General features: G+C 37.6%; 1 protein-coding gene across 3 annotated transcripts; it reads right to left on the minus strand.

Moving 5' to 3' along the window:
• Positions 1-2,054: 2,054 nt before the first annotated feature.
• ogg1 (8-oxoguanine DNA glycosylase) lies at positions 2,055-18,662 on the minus strand. Of its 3 annotated transcripts, none has more exons than XM_051903491.1 (8): positions 15,612-18,662; positions 14,770-14,925; positions 14,020-14,378; positions 12,741-12,920; positions 6,062-6,240; positions 5,398-5,545; positions 5,211-5,260; positions 2,055-5,125 (listed from the first exon to the last, which is right to left on the minus strand). In XM_051903491.1, the coding sequence occupies exons 2-8, from the start codon at positions 14,877-14,879 to the stop codon at positions 4,961-4,963; spliced, it is 1,191 nt and encodes a 396-aa protein (XP_051759451.1). In that variant the 5' UTR covers positions 14,880-14,925; positions 15,612-18,662; the 3' UTR covers positions 2,055-4,960. The 3 variants fall into 3 exon arrangements, with proteins under 3 accessions (XP_051759451.1, XP_051759450.1, XP_051759453.1); XM_051903490.1 differs by having other exon boundaries at positions 15,607-18,661; XM_051903493.1 differs by lacking the exon at positions 15,612-18,662 and adding an exon at positions 15,186-15,585.
• Positions 18,663-18,678: the final 16 nt, after the last annotated feature.

Below are 18,678 nucleotides of genomic sequence, written 5' to 3' on the forward strand. Positions count from 1 at the left end.
CTGAATATAGCATTTCCTGGCTGATCCATAAGCTCCCATAGTCCAGGTGTGACCAAATTGGTGTTCTAAAGAGATTTAGCATAACTTAGCTTTCTGTGCCCAATTTATTATATACATGAAGATACTCACATATTACACATGCACATGTGTGGTTAGCATGTCATGAAATCATCATAAACCCATTAAATTAACTTGTATTGTGTTTTAGTTCAAACATTAACTGTTTCTTTCAACACAGACATTTTAATAAACATTAACTAAAATCAATTACTTAATATTCAACAATATTTTTAAACTGACTGTACTGATGCTGTTTTATGAGAACTGAACAGAGCTGGACAAAGACATCAGTTTTCTGCAGAACTGCTTTTTAGATAATTGATCTTTACAACAGAACTGAATCAACACTGAACTGACTTCAGCTGAACAACAGCTGAAATGCAACATTTTCCTGTTATCACTGTAAAGCTGCTTTGAAAAAATCTGTATTGTATAATGCGCAATATAAATAAAGGTGAATATTAAGGTATGTATGAATGTGGTCATCGTGATTTTGTAACATGTTGTACTTGGTGAAATCATGTTAACCAAATGAATGCATGGGTGAAAGTTCAACATTACACAGTCATGTTTGGGCCTAATGTGTACAGCACAATGCCTAGATTAATCTGGAATTGGTTTGAAAAGTGAATTATACATAAGGAAAAATCCTTTGAGACACTGTTCTAACTGTGAACTTTAAACTATGCAAATAACCCTCACACCGGCCAAACACAACGCTAGATCCGAATAGCGACAATTTGCAAATCCCTTCTGCAAAGGCAGGGAAAAAGGTTCTCTTTGAGACAAAGTTTGTAACAAGTAGTTGCACTGTTGTAAGTCTAACTCTGAAGCTCTAAAGAGAGATCCAAACAAATTTAGGGGAGTTTGAAAACAGCAAAAGCAACAACAACAACGACCAAGCGTGTGCCCCCCATTTTCACGACCTTCTGCACCAACTTCAGAATCTTCTCTTCAGTGATCTTCCTTCTGTGTGTTCCAAATTTTACAGATCTATTCAGCGTTCTTCATTCTTTGTGTTTATGACTGTTTAAACAAAATCCAGCTCCTTTTTTCCCACTGCAATGCAGTCCAGCACAACCAGTGGAAAGCATAATAACGTAGTGTTTATAAGTGCAGCTTTTCTTTATGTAACCGCTATACCTACTGGCATAGAGTGAATTTGCATATTCATATATATTTGACCCATATTTTACGCAGCATACACACAGTGTTGTAAATGTTAACCAGTGTAGCAGACAAGATAAATTTCGACATAAATAATTGGCAGGAAGCTAAAATAACATTTTTATTTGGGGTGGCCTACCATAATGCTGTAGCCCAGGAGACTCTGATTATCTTACAGCGGCCCTGTTCAGGCCCTTTACTTAGTACTTAACTCAGAAGCACCTTTAGCATTGATTACAGTCTGAAGTCTTTTTGGATATGATGCAACAAGCTTTTCAGGTCTCTCCAGAGTTGTCCCTAGGCCAATCTTGCATTGTCTTGTTGGAAGGTAAACCTTCAGCCCACTCTGAGGTCCTGAGGGCTCTAGGCCAGGTTTCCATTAAGGATAGTCCCTGCCCCTGAAAAACACCCCAAACAGCATGATACCACCATGTTTCACTGTTAGGAATGTACTGTGCAGATACCCCATCTTGCTTCCACCACCGTGCTGGGGTTTCCACCTGTAGCGAATTAACTCAAAGGGGAAATATTAATAATTATCCATAACTCTTTATGATTATTATGATTAATTATGAATATTTGAATCAGTTAATCAGATTAACTTGATGTAGCTACATTAAAATTTCAATCAATAAATCAGTTCATCCTGTGAACACTCAGTATTGATTATTAATTAATTCTAAGAGAATGGTATTTTTCATGGCCACAGAAAAATAATTCTTTCTTAGCATTTACAGTGCTTTGTAGTAAGCATTTACAGAGCTGGTAATAAGATCTGATCTTTTAAGAGGCAATCTATTGCAGACAGAGAGTCAGAACCAAATATGTATTGTGCACAAGTTTTATTAGCTAAATCACGAACACACATAACTAAACTAACAAACATATACATACATACACACCAGTCACACGTACATGGATAAAAGGATAAATGATAGAGTGAAACCGGAAGTGGGAAACAGGAGGAGCTAGGGAGATAGTCAAAACAACCTGGAAAAGGACCATCAGTGTTCTCAGTAATAAAGCACCTTTGCTAACAAAGGGGTTCACAAATTAATACTAAATCGCTGTTTAGTGTTAGTGTACGATACTTGCAAAATGCCTTTAGCTGTTGAGGAGCATCGGATCTGCAGGCTGAGGAGAGATCCTTGATGGTTTGGTCTGAAGTTGTAATCAATATCTTCTGCGTTGGATGAAGAAATATGAAACAACTTAAGCTGTTAATTTGACTCTTGTAGTAGGAAAGAGTTTTTTCTCTCCGGGTCAAGCACATGGTGGGGGCAGGTAAAGGCCTGCCGGCCTGACCTGAGAGGCCACCAGCAGAAGTTGTCTTGGGGCAGTTGAAGATGCAAGAGAGGGAGGAGCATTGTGCGCTGGCTTTTAAGGTCCAGGAGAAGTCCCACCTCCCAGGGTGGACCTGACCAATGAGGAAAAAGGAATTTTTGCAATGGAAATTCCTCTGTGAGGGGGTTTTATGAGCCTTTGTTCTGTAGCAAGATATTAGCATAAGACATTGGATTGGATGTTTGAGAGAAGATCCTTCTAGATTCTTATAATACTGATGTATCACAGAGTTAGCAACATGTAACAAATTACCAAATAGGAAACGAAAGTTGGAGTCCATCGATACCAAACATGCTACCCATGTGATTTTAGTTAACCATAGTATGCAACTCTGAAACAATACCATAAGAGTTCAAAAGAGAGAATTAATACATAGGCCAAATCATGAGGAAAATCATGAGATGGAAAAATTGGATACATGCTTATACATTTCTTAAGTGGTTATATATATAGAAAATATATAGGGGGAAAGGGTTTATTTGTCCTTCTTAACAGGAATTAAGTCAGAGTCACAAGTCTCTGCAAATTCCTTATCCTTATCAGTCTTCCTGTCAGTAACAGGACACCTAGTTCTGCCTATGTGTTGCAGTTTGGGAGGATGGGTTCAGAGAACTTGTGAGGGAGAGTTTTAAATATAAATGAATAAATGAATAAATGTGTGTCTGATTGGTCCAGACGCTACACACCAGACATAATGCTTGGAATTGAGGTTCATAAGACCAGAGAATCTTCTTTCTCACAGTCTGACAGTCCTTTGGGTTTTTTTTTTTTTCTTTTGCAGATGCTTCACTGAGGATAGTCTTCCATCTGATTGAATTCCATTCAATCTCATTTAACTGTTTGACTAAACTACTTTTTAAACATTTATTATTTATCAATATTAAAGGGGGGTGCAATGCTATTTCATGCATTCTGAAATATTTACACTGTTGAAGAGTTGGATTTTCATGCTAAACATGACCAAAGTTTCAAAACACGAGTTGGACGTGTGACGGAGTATTTCTGTGCCAAATGACTACTTCCGGTTTTGGTACAGGATTTGGAGAGTTTTTCTTCTAGTATGGCCCTTTATCACGTAATAAAGGGCGGAATTCCTTGTAAAGGCACTTCTCCCTGATAAGCGTGCGCACACACATCACCTAGAACAAGAGCAAGAGCACGCCCATCAACGCGTTTCATTCAGGATATGGAAGCCGAGAGATTTTTCAACAATGGCTGTGTCCAATTCAGGGGCTGCACCCTTTGAAGGCTGCATACATCATCGGTCTCATTTAAGAAAAATAACTGTTAGATTGCAATGTAAGAAAGAAATTACAGTATTTTACACCTCACAATAAATATCAGTCAATTTTATTATGGTTACTTTTCTTAAATATGACATCCTTGATGAAGTATTCAGCCTTCAAATGCGACCTCCGGAGGACGAAGCCTCCGAAATGAGACGCAGCTCCTGTCACTGAAGGAGTGTGTTTTTGGTTGTGAGGGAAAGATTACCTTTTTCAGCTTCCCAAAGAACCTAGCGTTAAGGGAACAGAGGATGAAGTTTGTTTTTTTGGGGCAGCAACGGAGTTGTGCATGTATGTTTGTTTGTTTGTAGATTGGCAGAAACTGTGTGTGATACCCCCCCTTTAAACATTTATTTACATTTATCTCCTGGAACATATCTCATTATAACTTTGAGCAACCTTCAAGCTTATTTTGGTGTAATGTTTGATTGTGTGGATTTTTGACTGTGTGATGGTAATAATGTGTGATGATAATATTTTTATAATTTTTTGTAAAAATTGGACAAGACCAAATGCCTGCCATTATAAATAAAAACAAATACACATTTACAATCACAAAGTGATGCTACATATTAATTTAAATTTTCATTTTGTAAAAATGTGCAAAAATAAGAATTTCTCAGAACATTTTGTGAAGAACATCTGTAATGCTATTGCGAGACATATTGGAGCTCTACCCATGAAGCTATTGCTCCAACAAAATAGAAAAATTCAGACAAATTTATCATTTTACCATTTTTAAAAACTGAGAAAAAAAAACAACATTATTATTTTTATAAGTTATTAGAATTTATCTTTTATCTGTGTATTAAAAGTGAAATAAGATTTGTATTTATGATTTGTATTTTATTAATTTTGTATTTGTTTCTCAAACGCAGTTTTATTCTGATTGGCTCACAAACTCTGGAACAACAACAAACCCTTCAGAGTGTTTAACTGCACAATTGTAATACACAGCGGAAAATATTGTTCCTTCCTTGAAATTACCAATAAAACTAAGCTGTTTGAAATTCTGATATATATTGTAGAAATTCAAAAGAAGCACGCACACACACACACACACACACACACACATTGAATGTTATCCAGACTATCATTTGATCTTATGACCTCTGATGCTTATTGCCTTTTTCTCTTTTCTGTTCTTGTTTATATCCGTCATGTCTTCTCTTTTTCATCTTGTTCTTCAGCTCAGTTTTCTCATCTTTCATTACAGGAATCTCTTCTCTCAGCTTCTGAAACTTCTTAAGATCAGCACAGAAAAGTACCTGAGACACAAAACGACACAAAGAGGTCATCAACATGAAAAAAAATTATATTATTAATTAACGAATGTTGTAGAGTATTACTCACAGACTGTGCCCAGCCGGCATAGGGACCCCAGAGTTTTCTAAAGAAGTCACCTACAAAAGAGGATCAAAATATACCTCATTTATTTTGAGAAACTGCGAGTGGAGTTTATCCATCCAAAACTCACAGACACAAATTGCTAGACTGTTGTGGGTGGTTGCCAGGCAAAATATATTATCTGGCTACTAACCAATCTCTTTGTAGACTCTATCAGTCAAGGTCTTCTGGCTGTTACCGGCTGCAAAGTTGTAGTCACGTTTGGCGATCTGCCACACATGTGTGTCCACAGGAAGCGCCTCAAACTTGTCCAGTGACATCAGACATACACAGTCAGCCACCTGATCCCAAGCAAGCATATTTTACAGATGTTGTTCACAGATATGATAAATCTATGCGTTTAACAGCTAGAGCAATCAGTTAAGCTGAAATAAAATAAAAGTCCTCGTGTAAAGGGAAGTACGCCAGTAGAGACAATAAAGGAGCATATACTAGAGGCATACTCTATGCAAATTTGTTGCATTGTATTGCAAGCATGTGTCCCATTGTACATACTGTACTTAATGCACTTTCCTGTGCTACCAATGGAGTTGATCAAAAGTTTGTTCCATTAAATTGAACATATTAATATTATTCAAGTAGCTTTAAGCACTGACAATTTACCTAACTTTAACTTCAGATTTAAACTGCCATGAGAGTGATTGACCTGAAAGAGAAAATCCTCCATAGAAAATGGAAGTTCATGGTATTACAACCCTTTGAGCAAAGCTGAAAATGCAACGTATAATTGCGTTACAATTGTGAGGCTAAAATTGTTGGTATTTTTATGAAAAAATGCTGGCTTAATAAATAATTACTTTGAGACCAACTCCAGGAAGAGTTCTCAGTGCATCTCTGGTCTGCAGGTAGGGAGCGCTGCGGAGTGAATGGAGCCAGTCAGGGCCATGAGAGTTCACAATGGTTTGTGAGCTCTGCTGCAGAAAACGAGCACGGTAGCCAAAACCCAAGTCACGCAAACGCATCTCCACACTAGGGTCTGTCACATATATACAAACAAAAATTAAAAAATTAAGCATTATCCTTTTCAGTGCGTGTATAATTTTGCATTATGGTGTGTCAATGATTTTGTTTTTTAAACGTATTTACTCTTATTACCTGTCTGTCTGGAATGTGAACATGATTGTGATGCCTTTATTTATATATACAGTGGGTACGGAAAGTATTCAGACCCCCTTAAATTTTTCACTCTTTGTTATATTGCAGCCATTTGCTAAAATCATTTAAGTTCATATTTTTTCCTCATTAATGTACACACAGCACCCCATATTGACAGAAAAACACAGAATTGTTGACATTTTTGCAGATTTATTAAAAAAGAAAAACTGAAATATCACATGGTCCTAAGTATTCAGACCCTTTGCTCAGTATTTAGTAGAAGCACCCTTTTGATCTAATACAGCCATGAGTCTTTTTGGGAAAGATGCAACAAGTTTTTCACACCTGGATTTGGGGATCCTCTGCTATTCCTCCTTGCAGATCCTCTCCAGTTCTGTCAGGTTGGATGGTAAACGTTGGTGGACAGCCATTTTTAGGTCTCTCCAGAGATGCTCAATTGGGTTTAAGTCAGGGCTCTGGCTGGGCCATTCAAGAACAGTCACAGGAGTTGTTGTGAAGTTTATTTTTTTTCCTCAATGTACACACAGCACCCCATATTGACAGAAAAACACAGAATTGTTGACATTTTTGCAGATTTATTAAAAAAGAAAAACTGAAATATCACATGGTCCTAAGTATTCAGACCCTTTGCTGTGACACTCATATATTTAACTCAGGTGCTGTCCATTTCTTCTGATCATCCTTGAGATGGTTCTACACCTTCATTTGAGTCCAGCGGTGTTTGATTATACTGATTGGACTTGATTAGGAAAGCCACACATCTGTCTATATAAGACCTTAAAGCTCACAGTGCATGTCAGAGCAAATGAGAATCATGAGGTCAAAGGAACTGCCTGAAGAGCTCAGAGACAGAATTGTGGCAAGGCACAGATCTAGCCAAGGTTACAAAAAAAATTCTGCTGCACTTAAGGTTCCTAAGAGCACAGTGGCCTCCATAATCCTTAAATGGAAGACGTTTGGGACGACCAGAACCCTTCCTAGAGCTGGCCGTCCGGCCAAACTGAGCTATCGGGGGAGAAGAGCCTTGGTGAGAGAGGTAAAGAAGAACCCAAAGATCACTGTGGCTGAGCTCCAGAGATGCAGTCGGGAGATGGGAGAAAGTTGTAGAAAGTCAACCATCACTGCAGCCCTCCACCAGTCGGGGCTTTATGGCAGAGTGGCCCGACGGAAGCCTCTCCTCAGTGCAAGACACATGAAAGCCTGTATGGAAGGACTCCAAGATGGTGAGAAATAAGATTCTCTGGTCTGATGAGACCAAGATAGAACTTTTTGGCCTTAATTCTAAGCGGTATGTGGGGAGAAAACCAGGCACTGCTCATCACCTGTCCAATACAGTCCCAACAGTGAAGCATGGTGGTGGCAGCATCATGCTGTGGGGGTGTTTTTCAGCTGCAGGGACAGGACGACTGGTTGCAATCGAGGAAAAGATAAATGCGGCCAAGTACAGGGATATCCTGGACGAAAACCTTCTCCAGAGTGCTCAGGACCTCAGACTGGGCCGAAGGTTTACCTTCCAACAAGACAATGACCCTAAGCACACAGCTAAAATAACGAAGGAGTGGCTTCACAACAACTCTGTGACTGTTCTTGAATGGCCCAGCCAGAGCCCTGACTTAAACCCAATTGAGCATCTCTGGAGAGACCTAAAAATGGCTGTCCACCAACGTTTACCATCCAACCTGACAGAACTGGAGAGGATCTGCAAGGAGGAATAGCAGAGGATCCCCAAATCCAGGTGTGAAAAACTTGTTGCATCTTTCCCAAAAAGACTCATGGCTGTATTAGATCAAAAGGGTGCTTCTACTAAATACTGAGCAAAGGGTCTGAATACTTAGGACCATGTGATATTTCAGTTTTTCTTTTTTAATAAATCTGCAAAAATGTCAACAATTCTGTTTTTCTGTCAATATGGGGTGCTGTGTGTACATTAATGAGGAAAAAATATGAACTTAAATGATTTTAGCAAATGGCTGCAATATAACAAAGAGTGAAAAATTTAAGGGGGTCTGAATACTTTCCGTACCCACTGTATGTGAGGAATAATTGACTCCGGACCATTGAATTATTACAAAAAATAAAAATAAAAAAAAATGCACACCCAAGGTGGTTATACTCAAATGTGCTTGCATGACATGAAAAACCTCATATGCATCAAGGAAACATGTCTGAGTTTCTATTTACCATATTTAATGTGCTTTATGTACATGTGCATTGATCAATGTTTATATTGTGAACAAAAGCCTAAATCTGTTCATAATATAAAGCAATCATGTCTCTTCAGAAAACTTGGATTGAAACACTCAATTCATATGTATTACGTTTACTTGCATTTTATGAACTTTAAGTCAATTTAAAAAAAAAAAAAAAAAACTTTAATTGAACTAAACTGGTCTGAGAAAGCAATGGCTGGTAAAAACACTAACTGCATTTTGCCATTTCTCCACAGACAGATGTCTGAAGTAGACCACAGATCAGCTTGAATCTAAAATCATAGACGTTTTAATGAGATTAAGGGTGTTGTGCCAGAGCTCTTTAAATGAAATGAATACATGCTTTAAACACTGCAATGTTCCATGTGTGAGAGACCTGACAAACACATGCATCAAGCCTTAATATGTTTTTATTTTATTAATATTTGAAATATAATTTGTTTCATTGACAATCACTATACAGGTGCGTCTCAAAAAATTAGAATATCGTGGAAAAGTGCAGTATTTTTCATCAGTTATTTAAAGGGTTAGTCCAACCAAAAATGAAAATTCTGTCATTAATTACTCACCCTCATGTCGTTCCACACCCGTAAGACCTTCGTTCATCTTCGGAACACAAATTAAGATTTTTGATAAAATCCGATGGCTCAGTGAGTTCAAATTAATTTACACTTTCAAACGCCCAGAAAGGTACTAAAGTTATATTTAAAACAGTTCATATGATGTAACGAAGCCTTGTTTACTGAAAGCATGCGACTGTTAAAAAAAACCTGACCAAGGACTGGGGCTGCAAATTAGCGTAGAAGTCTGTATGTGGAGCATCGGCTGCTTGAAATTGCAGCAATGTTATACTACATTGTCCCTGTTAAAAAACTAATAAATAAATAAATAAATGTGACTACAGTGGTTCAACCTTAATGTTATGAAGCAACGAGAATACTTTTTGTGCGTCAAAAAAACAAACTAACTACTTTATTCAACAATATCTAATGAAGGGCGATTTCAAAACACTGCTTCATGAAGCTTCAAAGCTTTATGAATCTTTTGTTTCGAATCAGTGGTTCAGAGCGCGTCTCAAAGTCACGTAACCCACTGAAATTTCGAAACACTTGTGACGTAACGAAGCCTCGTTTACTGAAAGCACGTGACTTTGGCGCTCCGAACCACTGATTCAAAACAAAAGATTCGTAAAGCTTCGAAGCTTCATGAAGCAGTGTTTTGAAATTGCCCATCACTAGATAGTTGAATAAAGTCTTAATTTTGTTTTTTGCCGCACAAAAAGTATTCTCATCGCTTCATAACATTAAGGTTGAACTACTGTAGTCACATGAACTGTTTTAAATATAACTTTAGTACCTTTCTGGGCTTTCGAAAGTGTAAATTAACTTACAATGCAGGCCTCACTGAGCCATCGGATTTTATCAAAAAATATCTTAATTGTGTTCCGAAGATGAACGAATGTCTTACGGGTGTGGAACGACATGAAGGTGAGTAAATAATTACAGAATTTTTGGGTGAACTAACCCTTTAATACCTGGTATCTCTCAGCCTAGTTCAGTACTCTCAACCACAATCATGTGGAAATCTGATGATTTGACAGTTGTCCAGAAAGCCATCATCAACACCCTCCACAATAGAGGGTAAGCCACAAAAGGTCATCGCTGAAAGGGCTGGCTGTTCGCAGAGCCATGCATATCAAAGCATATTCATGGAAAGTTGACTGTAAGGAAAAAGTGTGGCAGGAAAAGGTGCACAAGCAACAGGGATGGCCGATTCAGAAACTTGGAAGAGCTTCACTAGGAATGGACTGAAGCAGGAGTCAGTGAATCAAGAACCACCACACACAGATGTCTTCGGGAAATGGGCTACAACTGCCACATTCCTCGTACAAAGCCAATCCTGAACCAGAGACAATGTCAGAAGCGTCTTACCTGAGCTAAGGAGAAAAATAACTGGACTATAGCTCAGTGGTCCAAAGTCCTCTTTTCAGATGAAAGTAAATTTTGCATTTCATTTGAAAATCAAGGTCATAGAGTCTGGAGGAAGAGTGGAGAGGCACAGAATCCAACTTGCTTGAAGTCCAATGTGAAGTTTCCACAGTCAATGATGTTTTGGGGTGCCATGTCATCTGCTGGTGTTGGTCCACTGTGTTTCATCAAGTCCAAAGTCAAAAAAGTCATCTACCAGGAGATTTTAGAGTACTTCATGCTTACGTCTGATGACAAGCTTTATAGTGATGCTGATTTCTTTTTCCAGCAGGACTTAGCACCTGCCCACAGTGCCAAAACTACTACTAACTGGTTTGCTCGCCATGATATTACTGTGATGATTGGCCAGACAACTCACCTGACCTGAACCCCATAGAGAATTTATGGGGTATTGTCAAGAGGAAGATGACAAACACCTGACCCAACAATACAGATAAGCTGACAGCTGCCATCAAAGCAACCTGGGCTTCAAAGCAACCTGGGCTTCAATCAAAGCCACTGGAAGGCAAGCCTGCAACCTTTAGCCAAAAAAGCATAATGGCTAATGCTAACTGGCGGTACGGGGTGGTACGCATTGGCGGTATGCAGGGTGGAGTTTTGAACGGCGACATGACAGGCTGAGAAGTGCCGCGTGTGATTAAGTTAGCCGTTACACCTTCTCCAATGGTAAGAGATACAGACCCTCTTATCTCCCTATAGTAATACGATCTCTGCTTCAATAACACCTCAGCAGTACCACAGGCTGATCGCCTCAATGCCACGCCGCATTGATGCAGTAATTCGTGCTAAATGAGCCCTGACCAAGTTCAGAACTTGAATTTTTTTTTGTATTGTAAATACATTTTTGATTTATCTTAGGAAATATTCTAATAACTTGAGATACTGGATGTTTTATTTTTATGAGCTGTAGCCTAATGCCCAGTTCAGACTACATGATTTTAGCCACATTTTGCCACGATCTACTTGAAGTAGAGTGTCGTGGGGATTCGTAAACAACAATGGGCGTCGGGAAGCAAGATTCGATCGTTTCAGCTTGTGTAGTGTGTCATAGTGGATGACAACAAGGGACAAGGGTTTCCTCAAGGGACTACCACGACAGAGTGAACAAAGGTAAATTAAACATATGTTACCTCAGTTCTTTTTGGAGGAAATCCAAATATCCATGCAATCCAGATATGTGTGCACTTTTGGACAAGACAGAGCAAAACACTGCTAGCCATTGTTTTTTTACGCTCACGGCACCTTCTGTCAGTCAATAGTCCCGCCTTCTCGATGACAGCATGCACGTGGTTAAAGACGACAAGCATTGAATGATCGGGTAGCAACGTGTAGTCTGACACGTTTCTTGTCCACAACTCGACAAGATTTTAGGAGTCAAAATCTTATAATCTGACACAGCGACTATCGCAACGGACAAAAATATTGTGTAGTCTGAACCCGGCATAAGCCATAATCATCAAAATGATTATGGCTTAGGCTACAGAAAAAGGCTTGATATATTTTAGTTTATGTCTAATGAATGTGGAATATATGAAAGTTTTACTTTTTAAATTAAATTACAAAAAAAACATTAAATTTTACAAGATATTCATATTTTGAGATGCACCTGTATGTTAACATGCAAATGCATATACATTTTTGTATAGCTATATGTAAAAGTAGCAGAGTCGCCATGGATGAGTTCAGTTTAAATGAATTAAATATGTTTATTGGTTAAATTGAATTTAGCTTAATTAAGGACTTAATTCAATTTTGCTAGCTTTTTAAATGGTAGTCCATTAGCTCCTCTGCAGACACCATTGTTAACTTTAGCTGCATATCTGGATCATAGCTGTATTTGCTGTCTAAGAGGCGAGTTGTGTTATGTAGACAATATGAAAGCACCCAATAACTTAAAACAGTGATTACAAAAAAAATCTACTTCATATAGAAAACTAACAGTCAAACATTTTAAGAGTGTTTATACTGAACATTATTTATAGCTACTTTTGTATTTCATATTGATTTAAGTTTATTAGTAATAGCCATAATTGTCTTACTTGATCACTGACAAAAAAAAAAAAGAAAAAAAAAAAAAAAAAAGGATTGTGTGTGTGTGTGTGTGTGTGTGTTTGGGGGGGGGGGGGGGATTGCATGACAGTACTGAGTGCTAGCAAAGCTACCTGTAAGATCTTGCAGAGGGGGGAAATCATGATAGGCCACATCATCAAGCTTGCAGAGGAGAGTCCCGAGTGTCTGACACAGTCTGTCAACCATACCCTGAATCCGCGAGATGTGATTATTAGAGCTGCAGATGAATGAGAAAAGACACTCCACAGGATCTTGACGCAACAAACGCACTCCTGAGATTTTCAAACAGACAGACAGAGTCTCACACACACACAGTAAAAAGGAATTTTGTATTAGACACCTTCCTTCTGCATTGTTAGTTTTTAGATTTTAGTTTATGTTGCACTTGCTAATATGTCAGTCGTCATGGATCTATATTGAAACAAAGTTTGTTTTGTAAACGTGTGTAGCATTTGGCTGGTCATATGATCTTAACATGTCTGGTCTATGAAGCAACCTGCTTCTTGTAAAATAAATCAGCATTTATTAAGCAACGTAAACTACTGGTCAAAAGTCTGGAATAAATTTAGATATTTTTAATGTTTATGAAAGCAATTTCAGAAACACTTTACAGTAAGGTCTCATTCGTCACCGTTAGTTAATGTATTAACTAACATGAACTAACAATGAGCAATACATTTGTTACAGCATTTATTAACCTTTGTTAATATTAGTTAATAAAAATAGTCGTTCATTGTTAGTTCATGTTAGTTCACAGTGCATTAACTAATGTTAACAAATACAACTTTTGATTTAAATAATGTATTACTAAATGTTGAAATAAACATTAACTAAGATTAAATGCTGTAGAAGTATTGTTTATTCGGTAACACTTTACAATAAGGTTCATTAGTTAACTACATTAATTAACAAACTAATAACCGGCATAACTCTCGCACAAAGTTTGCACATTGCTTGTGTAATATCCACTGGCTGGAAATGGAAATATTACCAGTATTGCGACGCATCACCTGACATTTTTCTTTATCACCAATTGCTCGCAAAATGGACAACAATTCATATTTTGCGCGCCCCGTGTTAACATTTCCCGTAATAAATTAATGACCAAACAAATGAACAAATATTCCTAATGAAAAGGGCCCCCCACCCCCAAAGATAATATTGTGTATCAGCAATCTCACACGCTGACGATAGGAGTAGTTCATATGGGGGAGGGCTCAGACTTGCGGTTTTGCCACTGATGCTTTCAGTACTTGGAAAAAAGCATCATGAAAATTCAGCATAACATTGCATTTGTTTTCAAGGGAAAATCATGAAAAAATTATAACAGAATTTTCATTTTTGGATGAACTATTCCTTTAAGACATATACCTGTGAAGATGTTTGCTGTATGTTTAAAGTGTGGATCCGCGGTGCTCCAGTTCCTGTAGAGATCCCCTAATTTAACATCTAACTGGAAATAGTCCCTCAGAAGATCCTCCTCTTTGTTGTCAGTTTCTGACATAACTGTGCACATTCCCACCTCTTCCTGCTTCATGTCACTCATTCTTTTTGACCTCTTCACCAATAACTGCTCCTTCTCTTCCACTTTTTGTTTCTGACTTTTTTGTGTTCCAGGATTTTTTTGATGACTGTAAACATAGTACCATAACATATCCTCTGTTTGAGTTAGTGTCCACACTTTCCCCCGCATTACTCCCGTCCAGTGACCATCTGCAGTCTCGCGCCATCTAGAAAGATAGACAATCAAGAACAATGGAACACAAGAAATTCATATGCTTAAAGAAACATGATCAAAAATCAGCTTGTATAACTTTAAGCCATTGTTCACAATTAAATACTTTGCGTTGAGTTGAGTACTTTGCTTACTGGGTGCTATACATTGTACACTGCTTACTGTATTTTTAAATAGTATTTAAATAGTAAATATATATAAAAAAACAAAAATAAAAAAAAGGTTCAGAGAGGGTGTAAAATTAAAAAATGGCTTGGGTATGAGAAACAATGACTAACAAATGACTAATGACTAATAAATGGACTACAAGGAGTAAATGAAATGCTACAAAAGCATAGAATGTGACTCTGTTGAAGAGAGCAATGAAACAGTAGCATATAGTTTACCGGAAGGTCTGACCACATCCCAGAGTGAGATCCAGACGAAGCTCTGACCGTGGACATGTGATTGACCGCCATGCCTTACAGCCCGCAGAGAGCAGAGCATGCTGGGACATTATGTAGCTTTGTTCCTTACACCATCAAGACAAATCAAGTCAGCTACTGTGATAAAAAAAAAAAAAAAAAAATAATAATAATAAAATAAATAATAATGATAATTCAAGGAAAGAATAAAATAAATTAAAACATGTTATGAAAATACACACAAATATAAATTTACACAGGAGAAAAATAACTGAGGTTTGTAGCGTACAAAGATACACATGAAAAATGCCACTATACTTAATATCATCGTGCATGCTGTATTCAACAGAACAGAAATAATTATTTTTAACAGAAATAAGTATAAGTCACTCCAGTACCAAATGTTTGCTGTCCACGTGGCGGAAAATGTTGCTAATGTCTGGTTTAAGTTAAGCAGGCTACCAACTGAGAAAGCAATAGGGAATGGCACAAAGTAATCATAACCTTTATCATGCCACCACAGATACATTTATACAAGTTATCAAACGACCATCAAAGCAAAACCTGGCCTATACAATTAAAATAATAAATAGCATATATATAAATAAAAAACACAAACAAAGACTAGATGGCTGTTGGCCCATTTATTCTTATTATTTAGCGTATCCTAACGATAGGCCACTGGCAAATCAGTGGCTGTAATCGTTAAATCAGATCACATGACACAATGTACAAAATATTGAGCATATATGAACAGTTATTTAAAAAAAAAAAAAAAAAAAAAAAAAAAGCTTAACTTCGACGCTGAAATGCACTTACGTTACCGAACAGTTTCTGTGATCCGAGGAGTGTGCGCTTATATTTTCGGTGGCGCTTTAACACGAAAAAGGAAACTCATGAATATTCACATAAGCTCCACCTAGTGTCACCAAAAATCTCAGACACCGAATATTTCAGAACTACTGCAGTGATGACATATTTTTGTAAGGGGGGGAAAAAAAGAAGAAATGTTTGTAGGCCAACCCGGAAGTTAGCATCTTCTTCTTCAGATGTTTTATGGCTGCTTCTTCTTTCTGTTTTACGGCGGTTGGCATCCAGCGTTTTGATGCATTACCGCCCCCTGGAGTGTGGATCAGAAAATAATTCTAAATCATCCCCCCCACACACACATTTCTTCCCTGACCCTACTACTACTACTACTACTACTACTCTTCCTTAATGCCCCTATAATTCTTCATATCCTATCAAAAATCCCTGTTTCTCTTAAGAAATTCATAAGAATTCTATTCTGTGCCCTATGTTTTGTGCTCAATATTAATGTGATGTCCTGAACCCCTGTCTCCCTCAGCTTGTTCCTCATTACCTCTTTTTGTGCTTCATACTGTTACATAACTACCCATCTAGGGCTGGGGAGCCAGTAACAAAATAAGAAAATAAATTAAAAAAAATAACTAAAGAAAGAAAACCTTGGAGAGAGAACCAGGGCAATCCAACCTCCCGTCCCAGAATCAACACAAACACCAATTCAAATTAGGGTCTTTTAATTGAAAAGATAAAGATTGAGAATACTAATTTTGTTTATAAAAGTATTAACAAATGTAGAGGGAACAAAACTTCAGGGGAGGGCTAGGCCAAAATAACAAACAAAAGCCAAACTAACCCAATAATTTTATAAAATTACCTAGACAAAGATAATCCACAAATAAAATACATACAACTTCCCTCTCTCCTTACCTAGCCATAACCAGGAGAAAAAGAGAAGTACAAATAAAAATGGCACCATCCCCCTACCTTCCCTTAAATAAAAAAAAAACGTAAAAGGTTAACAAACATAGATAACATAAGGCATAAACAGAATCAAAAGATACTGAACAACTTCAGTTCTCTTTCTGTTAAAGAGCTCAACAAAATACTGAGTTCAATCTAACAACAAGTGAGTCTGGGCAACAGGAGGAAGTATTTGCCCTGGCAAAAGGAAGTCTCTCTCTCTCTTCTCCACAAATCCACCACGTCTTAAATTCCCACTCCTTCCCATCAATATCCAGTCACCCAAGACCGGATTGAACACAGCTGATTGAAGCACCTGTCTCGTGATGAGAGAGAGAGAGAAAGAGAAAGAGAAAGAGAGCGCAAACAACCAGATCCAACACACGCACATTATAATAAACACATTGAATACATCCTTGGACGTAACAATACCTGCATCTCAAGACTATGCTCTACCGACTCCTCTTCTTGACAACCTTCACACTGACCAGTATCATGTTTCCCTATTATCTTAAGTGTTTTATTTAATAGACATTGTCCCAATCTTAACCTAGTTATCACCATTTCTTCTCTCCGATTGCCACTTCCAACTCTTGTCTCTTTAACAAGCCTTTGGATTTGATATAAGTGCCTCCCTTTCCCCTCTCTATCCCACATTTCTAGCCACTTTTGATTTATTTTCTCCCATATCACACTTTTAACCTCTGTTTTGCTAATACTTACTTGTATTTCTATGTTTCCTTTTGTTAACATCCTTTTTGATAATTTATCTGCCATTTCTTTTCCCCTTATTCTCACATGTCCTGGAACCCATACAAATTTTACCTGTCTTCCTTGATTTACTATTCTTGTCACTGACTGTATTTCAAACAAAATTTGCTAAAGCTGATGACGAATCTGAGCATATCAAAACTTTGCCTTGTCCTATCTTTTCCACCCATCGTAAGGCAATTAACATTGCCAACATTTCCACAGTATATACCCCTAACTTATTAGATGTTCTTCTATTGATTCCTATTCCTTTATCTGATACCACCACCCCCAATCCTGTTACTTCTGACTCACCTTCCTTTTTTCCTCTAACACAAACCAGGCTAAAACAGGCCAAACTAACTTCCATGGAGTAATCTCTGGATAAATTACCTCAAATTAAACATTTCTATATAAAATATTATAAACCCTTGACTCCTTTTGTGCTTTTTGAAATATACTTATTACTGACAGGTCATTAATTCCTACATGGCTTAATGATTCTATAAACTGAATTCTTTCTCTGTCATATTTGGTACATTGAATCAACACATGTTCAAATGTTTCTGGCAGGCCACACTGTGCACAGTTTTCAGATTCTCTTTTCCCTATGATGAACAGTGAGCAAATAAGGGATGCGTGTCTATTCGAAACCTAGATATTACAGAGCCATCCTTTCCACTTCCATAGCTGTTTCTCTCTACCCCAGCTTTATTTTGAATATTGTATAGATGCCTGCCTTTTGTCTCGTTGTCTCATTTTTCTTATGCCATTTCCTGTGTAGAGCAGATTTTATTATTCCTTATTATTTTACTTCAGTTTTACTCAGTGTTACATTCTATCTCTATCTCTGGATGTTTTAGAGATCTCTTTGCCAAATGATCTACCTCCTCATTACCTTCTACCCCCACATGCGCTGGAACCCATAGAAAGGAAATATTCACTCCTATTCTGTAAGATATTGTAGAATTTCATACAATCCTGCCTGGATGTTGTTGTTGTTGTTTTTTTGATAGGCTGAATCATCGCAAAAAAAAAACCAAAAAAAAAAAAAAACCTCTGTGATCAACAGAAGTGAATCAGAAGTGACCAACACAGATGAATTCAACTTTTATGAATTCTGAAGCCTAGATACAATCGGCAGAAAAAAGGTAATCTTAGGCTATAAGAGAAGGGTCGCTCAACTTCAACGTCACCACCACCAAGCTTCCGATAACTTTCAGTCGAACAAACAAAAAATTTCCCCTGAAAGTGCGAGTTAGAATACTGAACAGATTCCGATGTCCTTTATACGGCTTAGATCAGAACATTTACATCGTTTAAATAAATCTACTTAACAATATGTTGCACTTCACACAGCAACGCTCGACTGAT

The sequence above is a fragment of the Ctenopharyngodon idella genome, chromosome 8 (genome assembly GCF_019924925.1).
Source record: "Ctenopharyngodon idella isolate HZGC_01 chromosome 8, HZGC01, whole genome shotgun sequence".
NCBI lineage: Eukaryota > Metazoa > Chordata > Actinopteri > Cypriniformes > Xenocyprididae > Ctenopharyngodon > Ctenopharyngodon idella.

Excerpts from the sequence above, each read along its gene's own strand:
- ogg1 (XM_051903491.1), bottom strand. The coding sequence starts at position 14,879 with ATGTCCCAGCATGCTCTGCTCTCTGCGGGCTGTAAGGCATGGCGGTCA. Across the intron at positions 5,546-6,061 it reads TTCCTGGAGTTGGTCTCAAA|GTGGCTGACTGTGTATGTCT; the intron begins GTAATTATTTAT and ends GCTTGGGATCAG. Across the intron at positions 5,126-5,210 it reads ATGCCGGCTGGGCACAGTCT|GTACTTTTCTGTGCTGATCT; the intron begins GTGAGTAATACT and ends TTTGTGTCTCAG.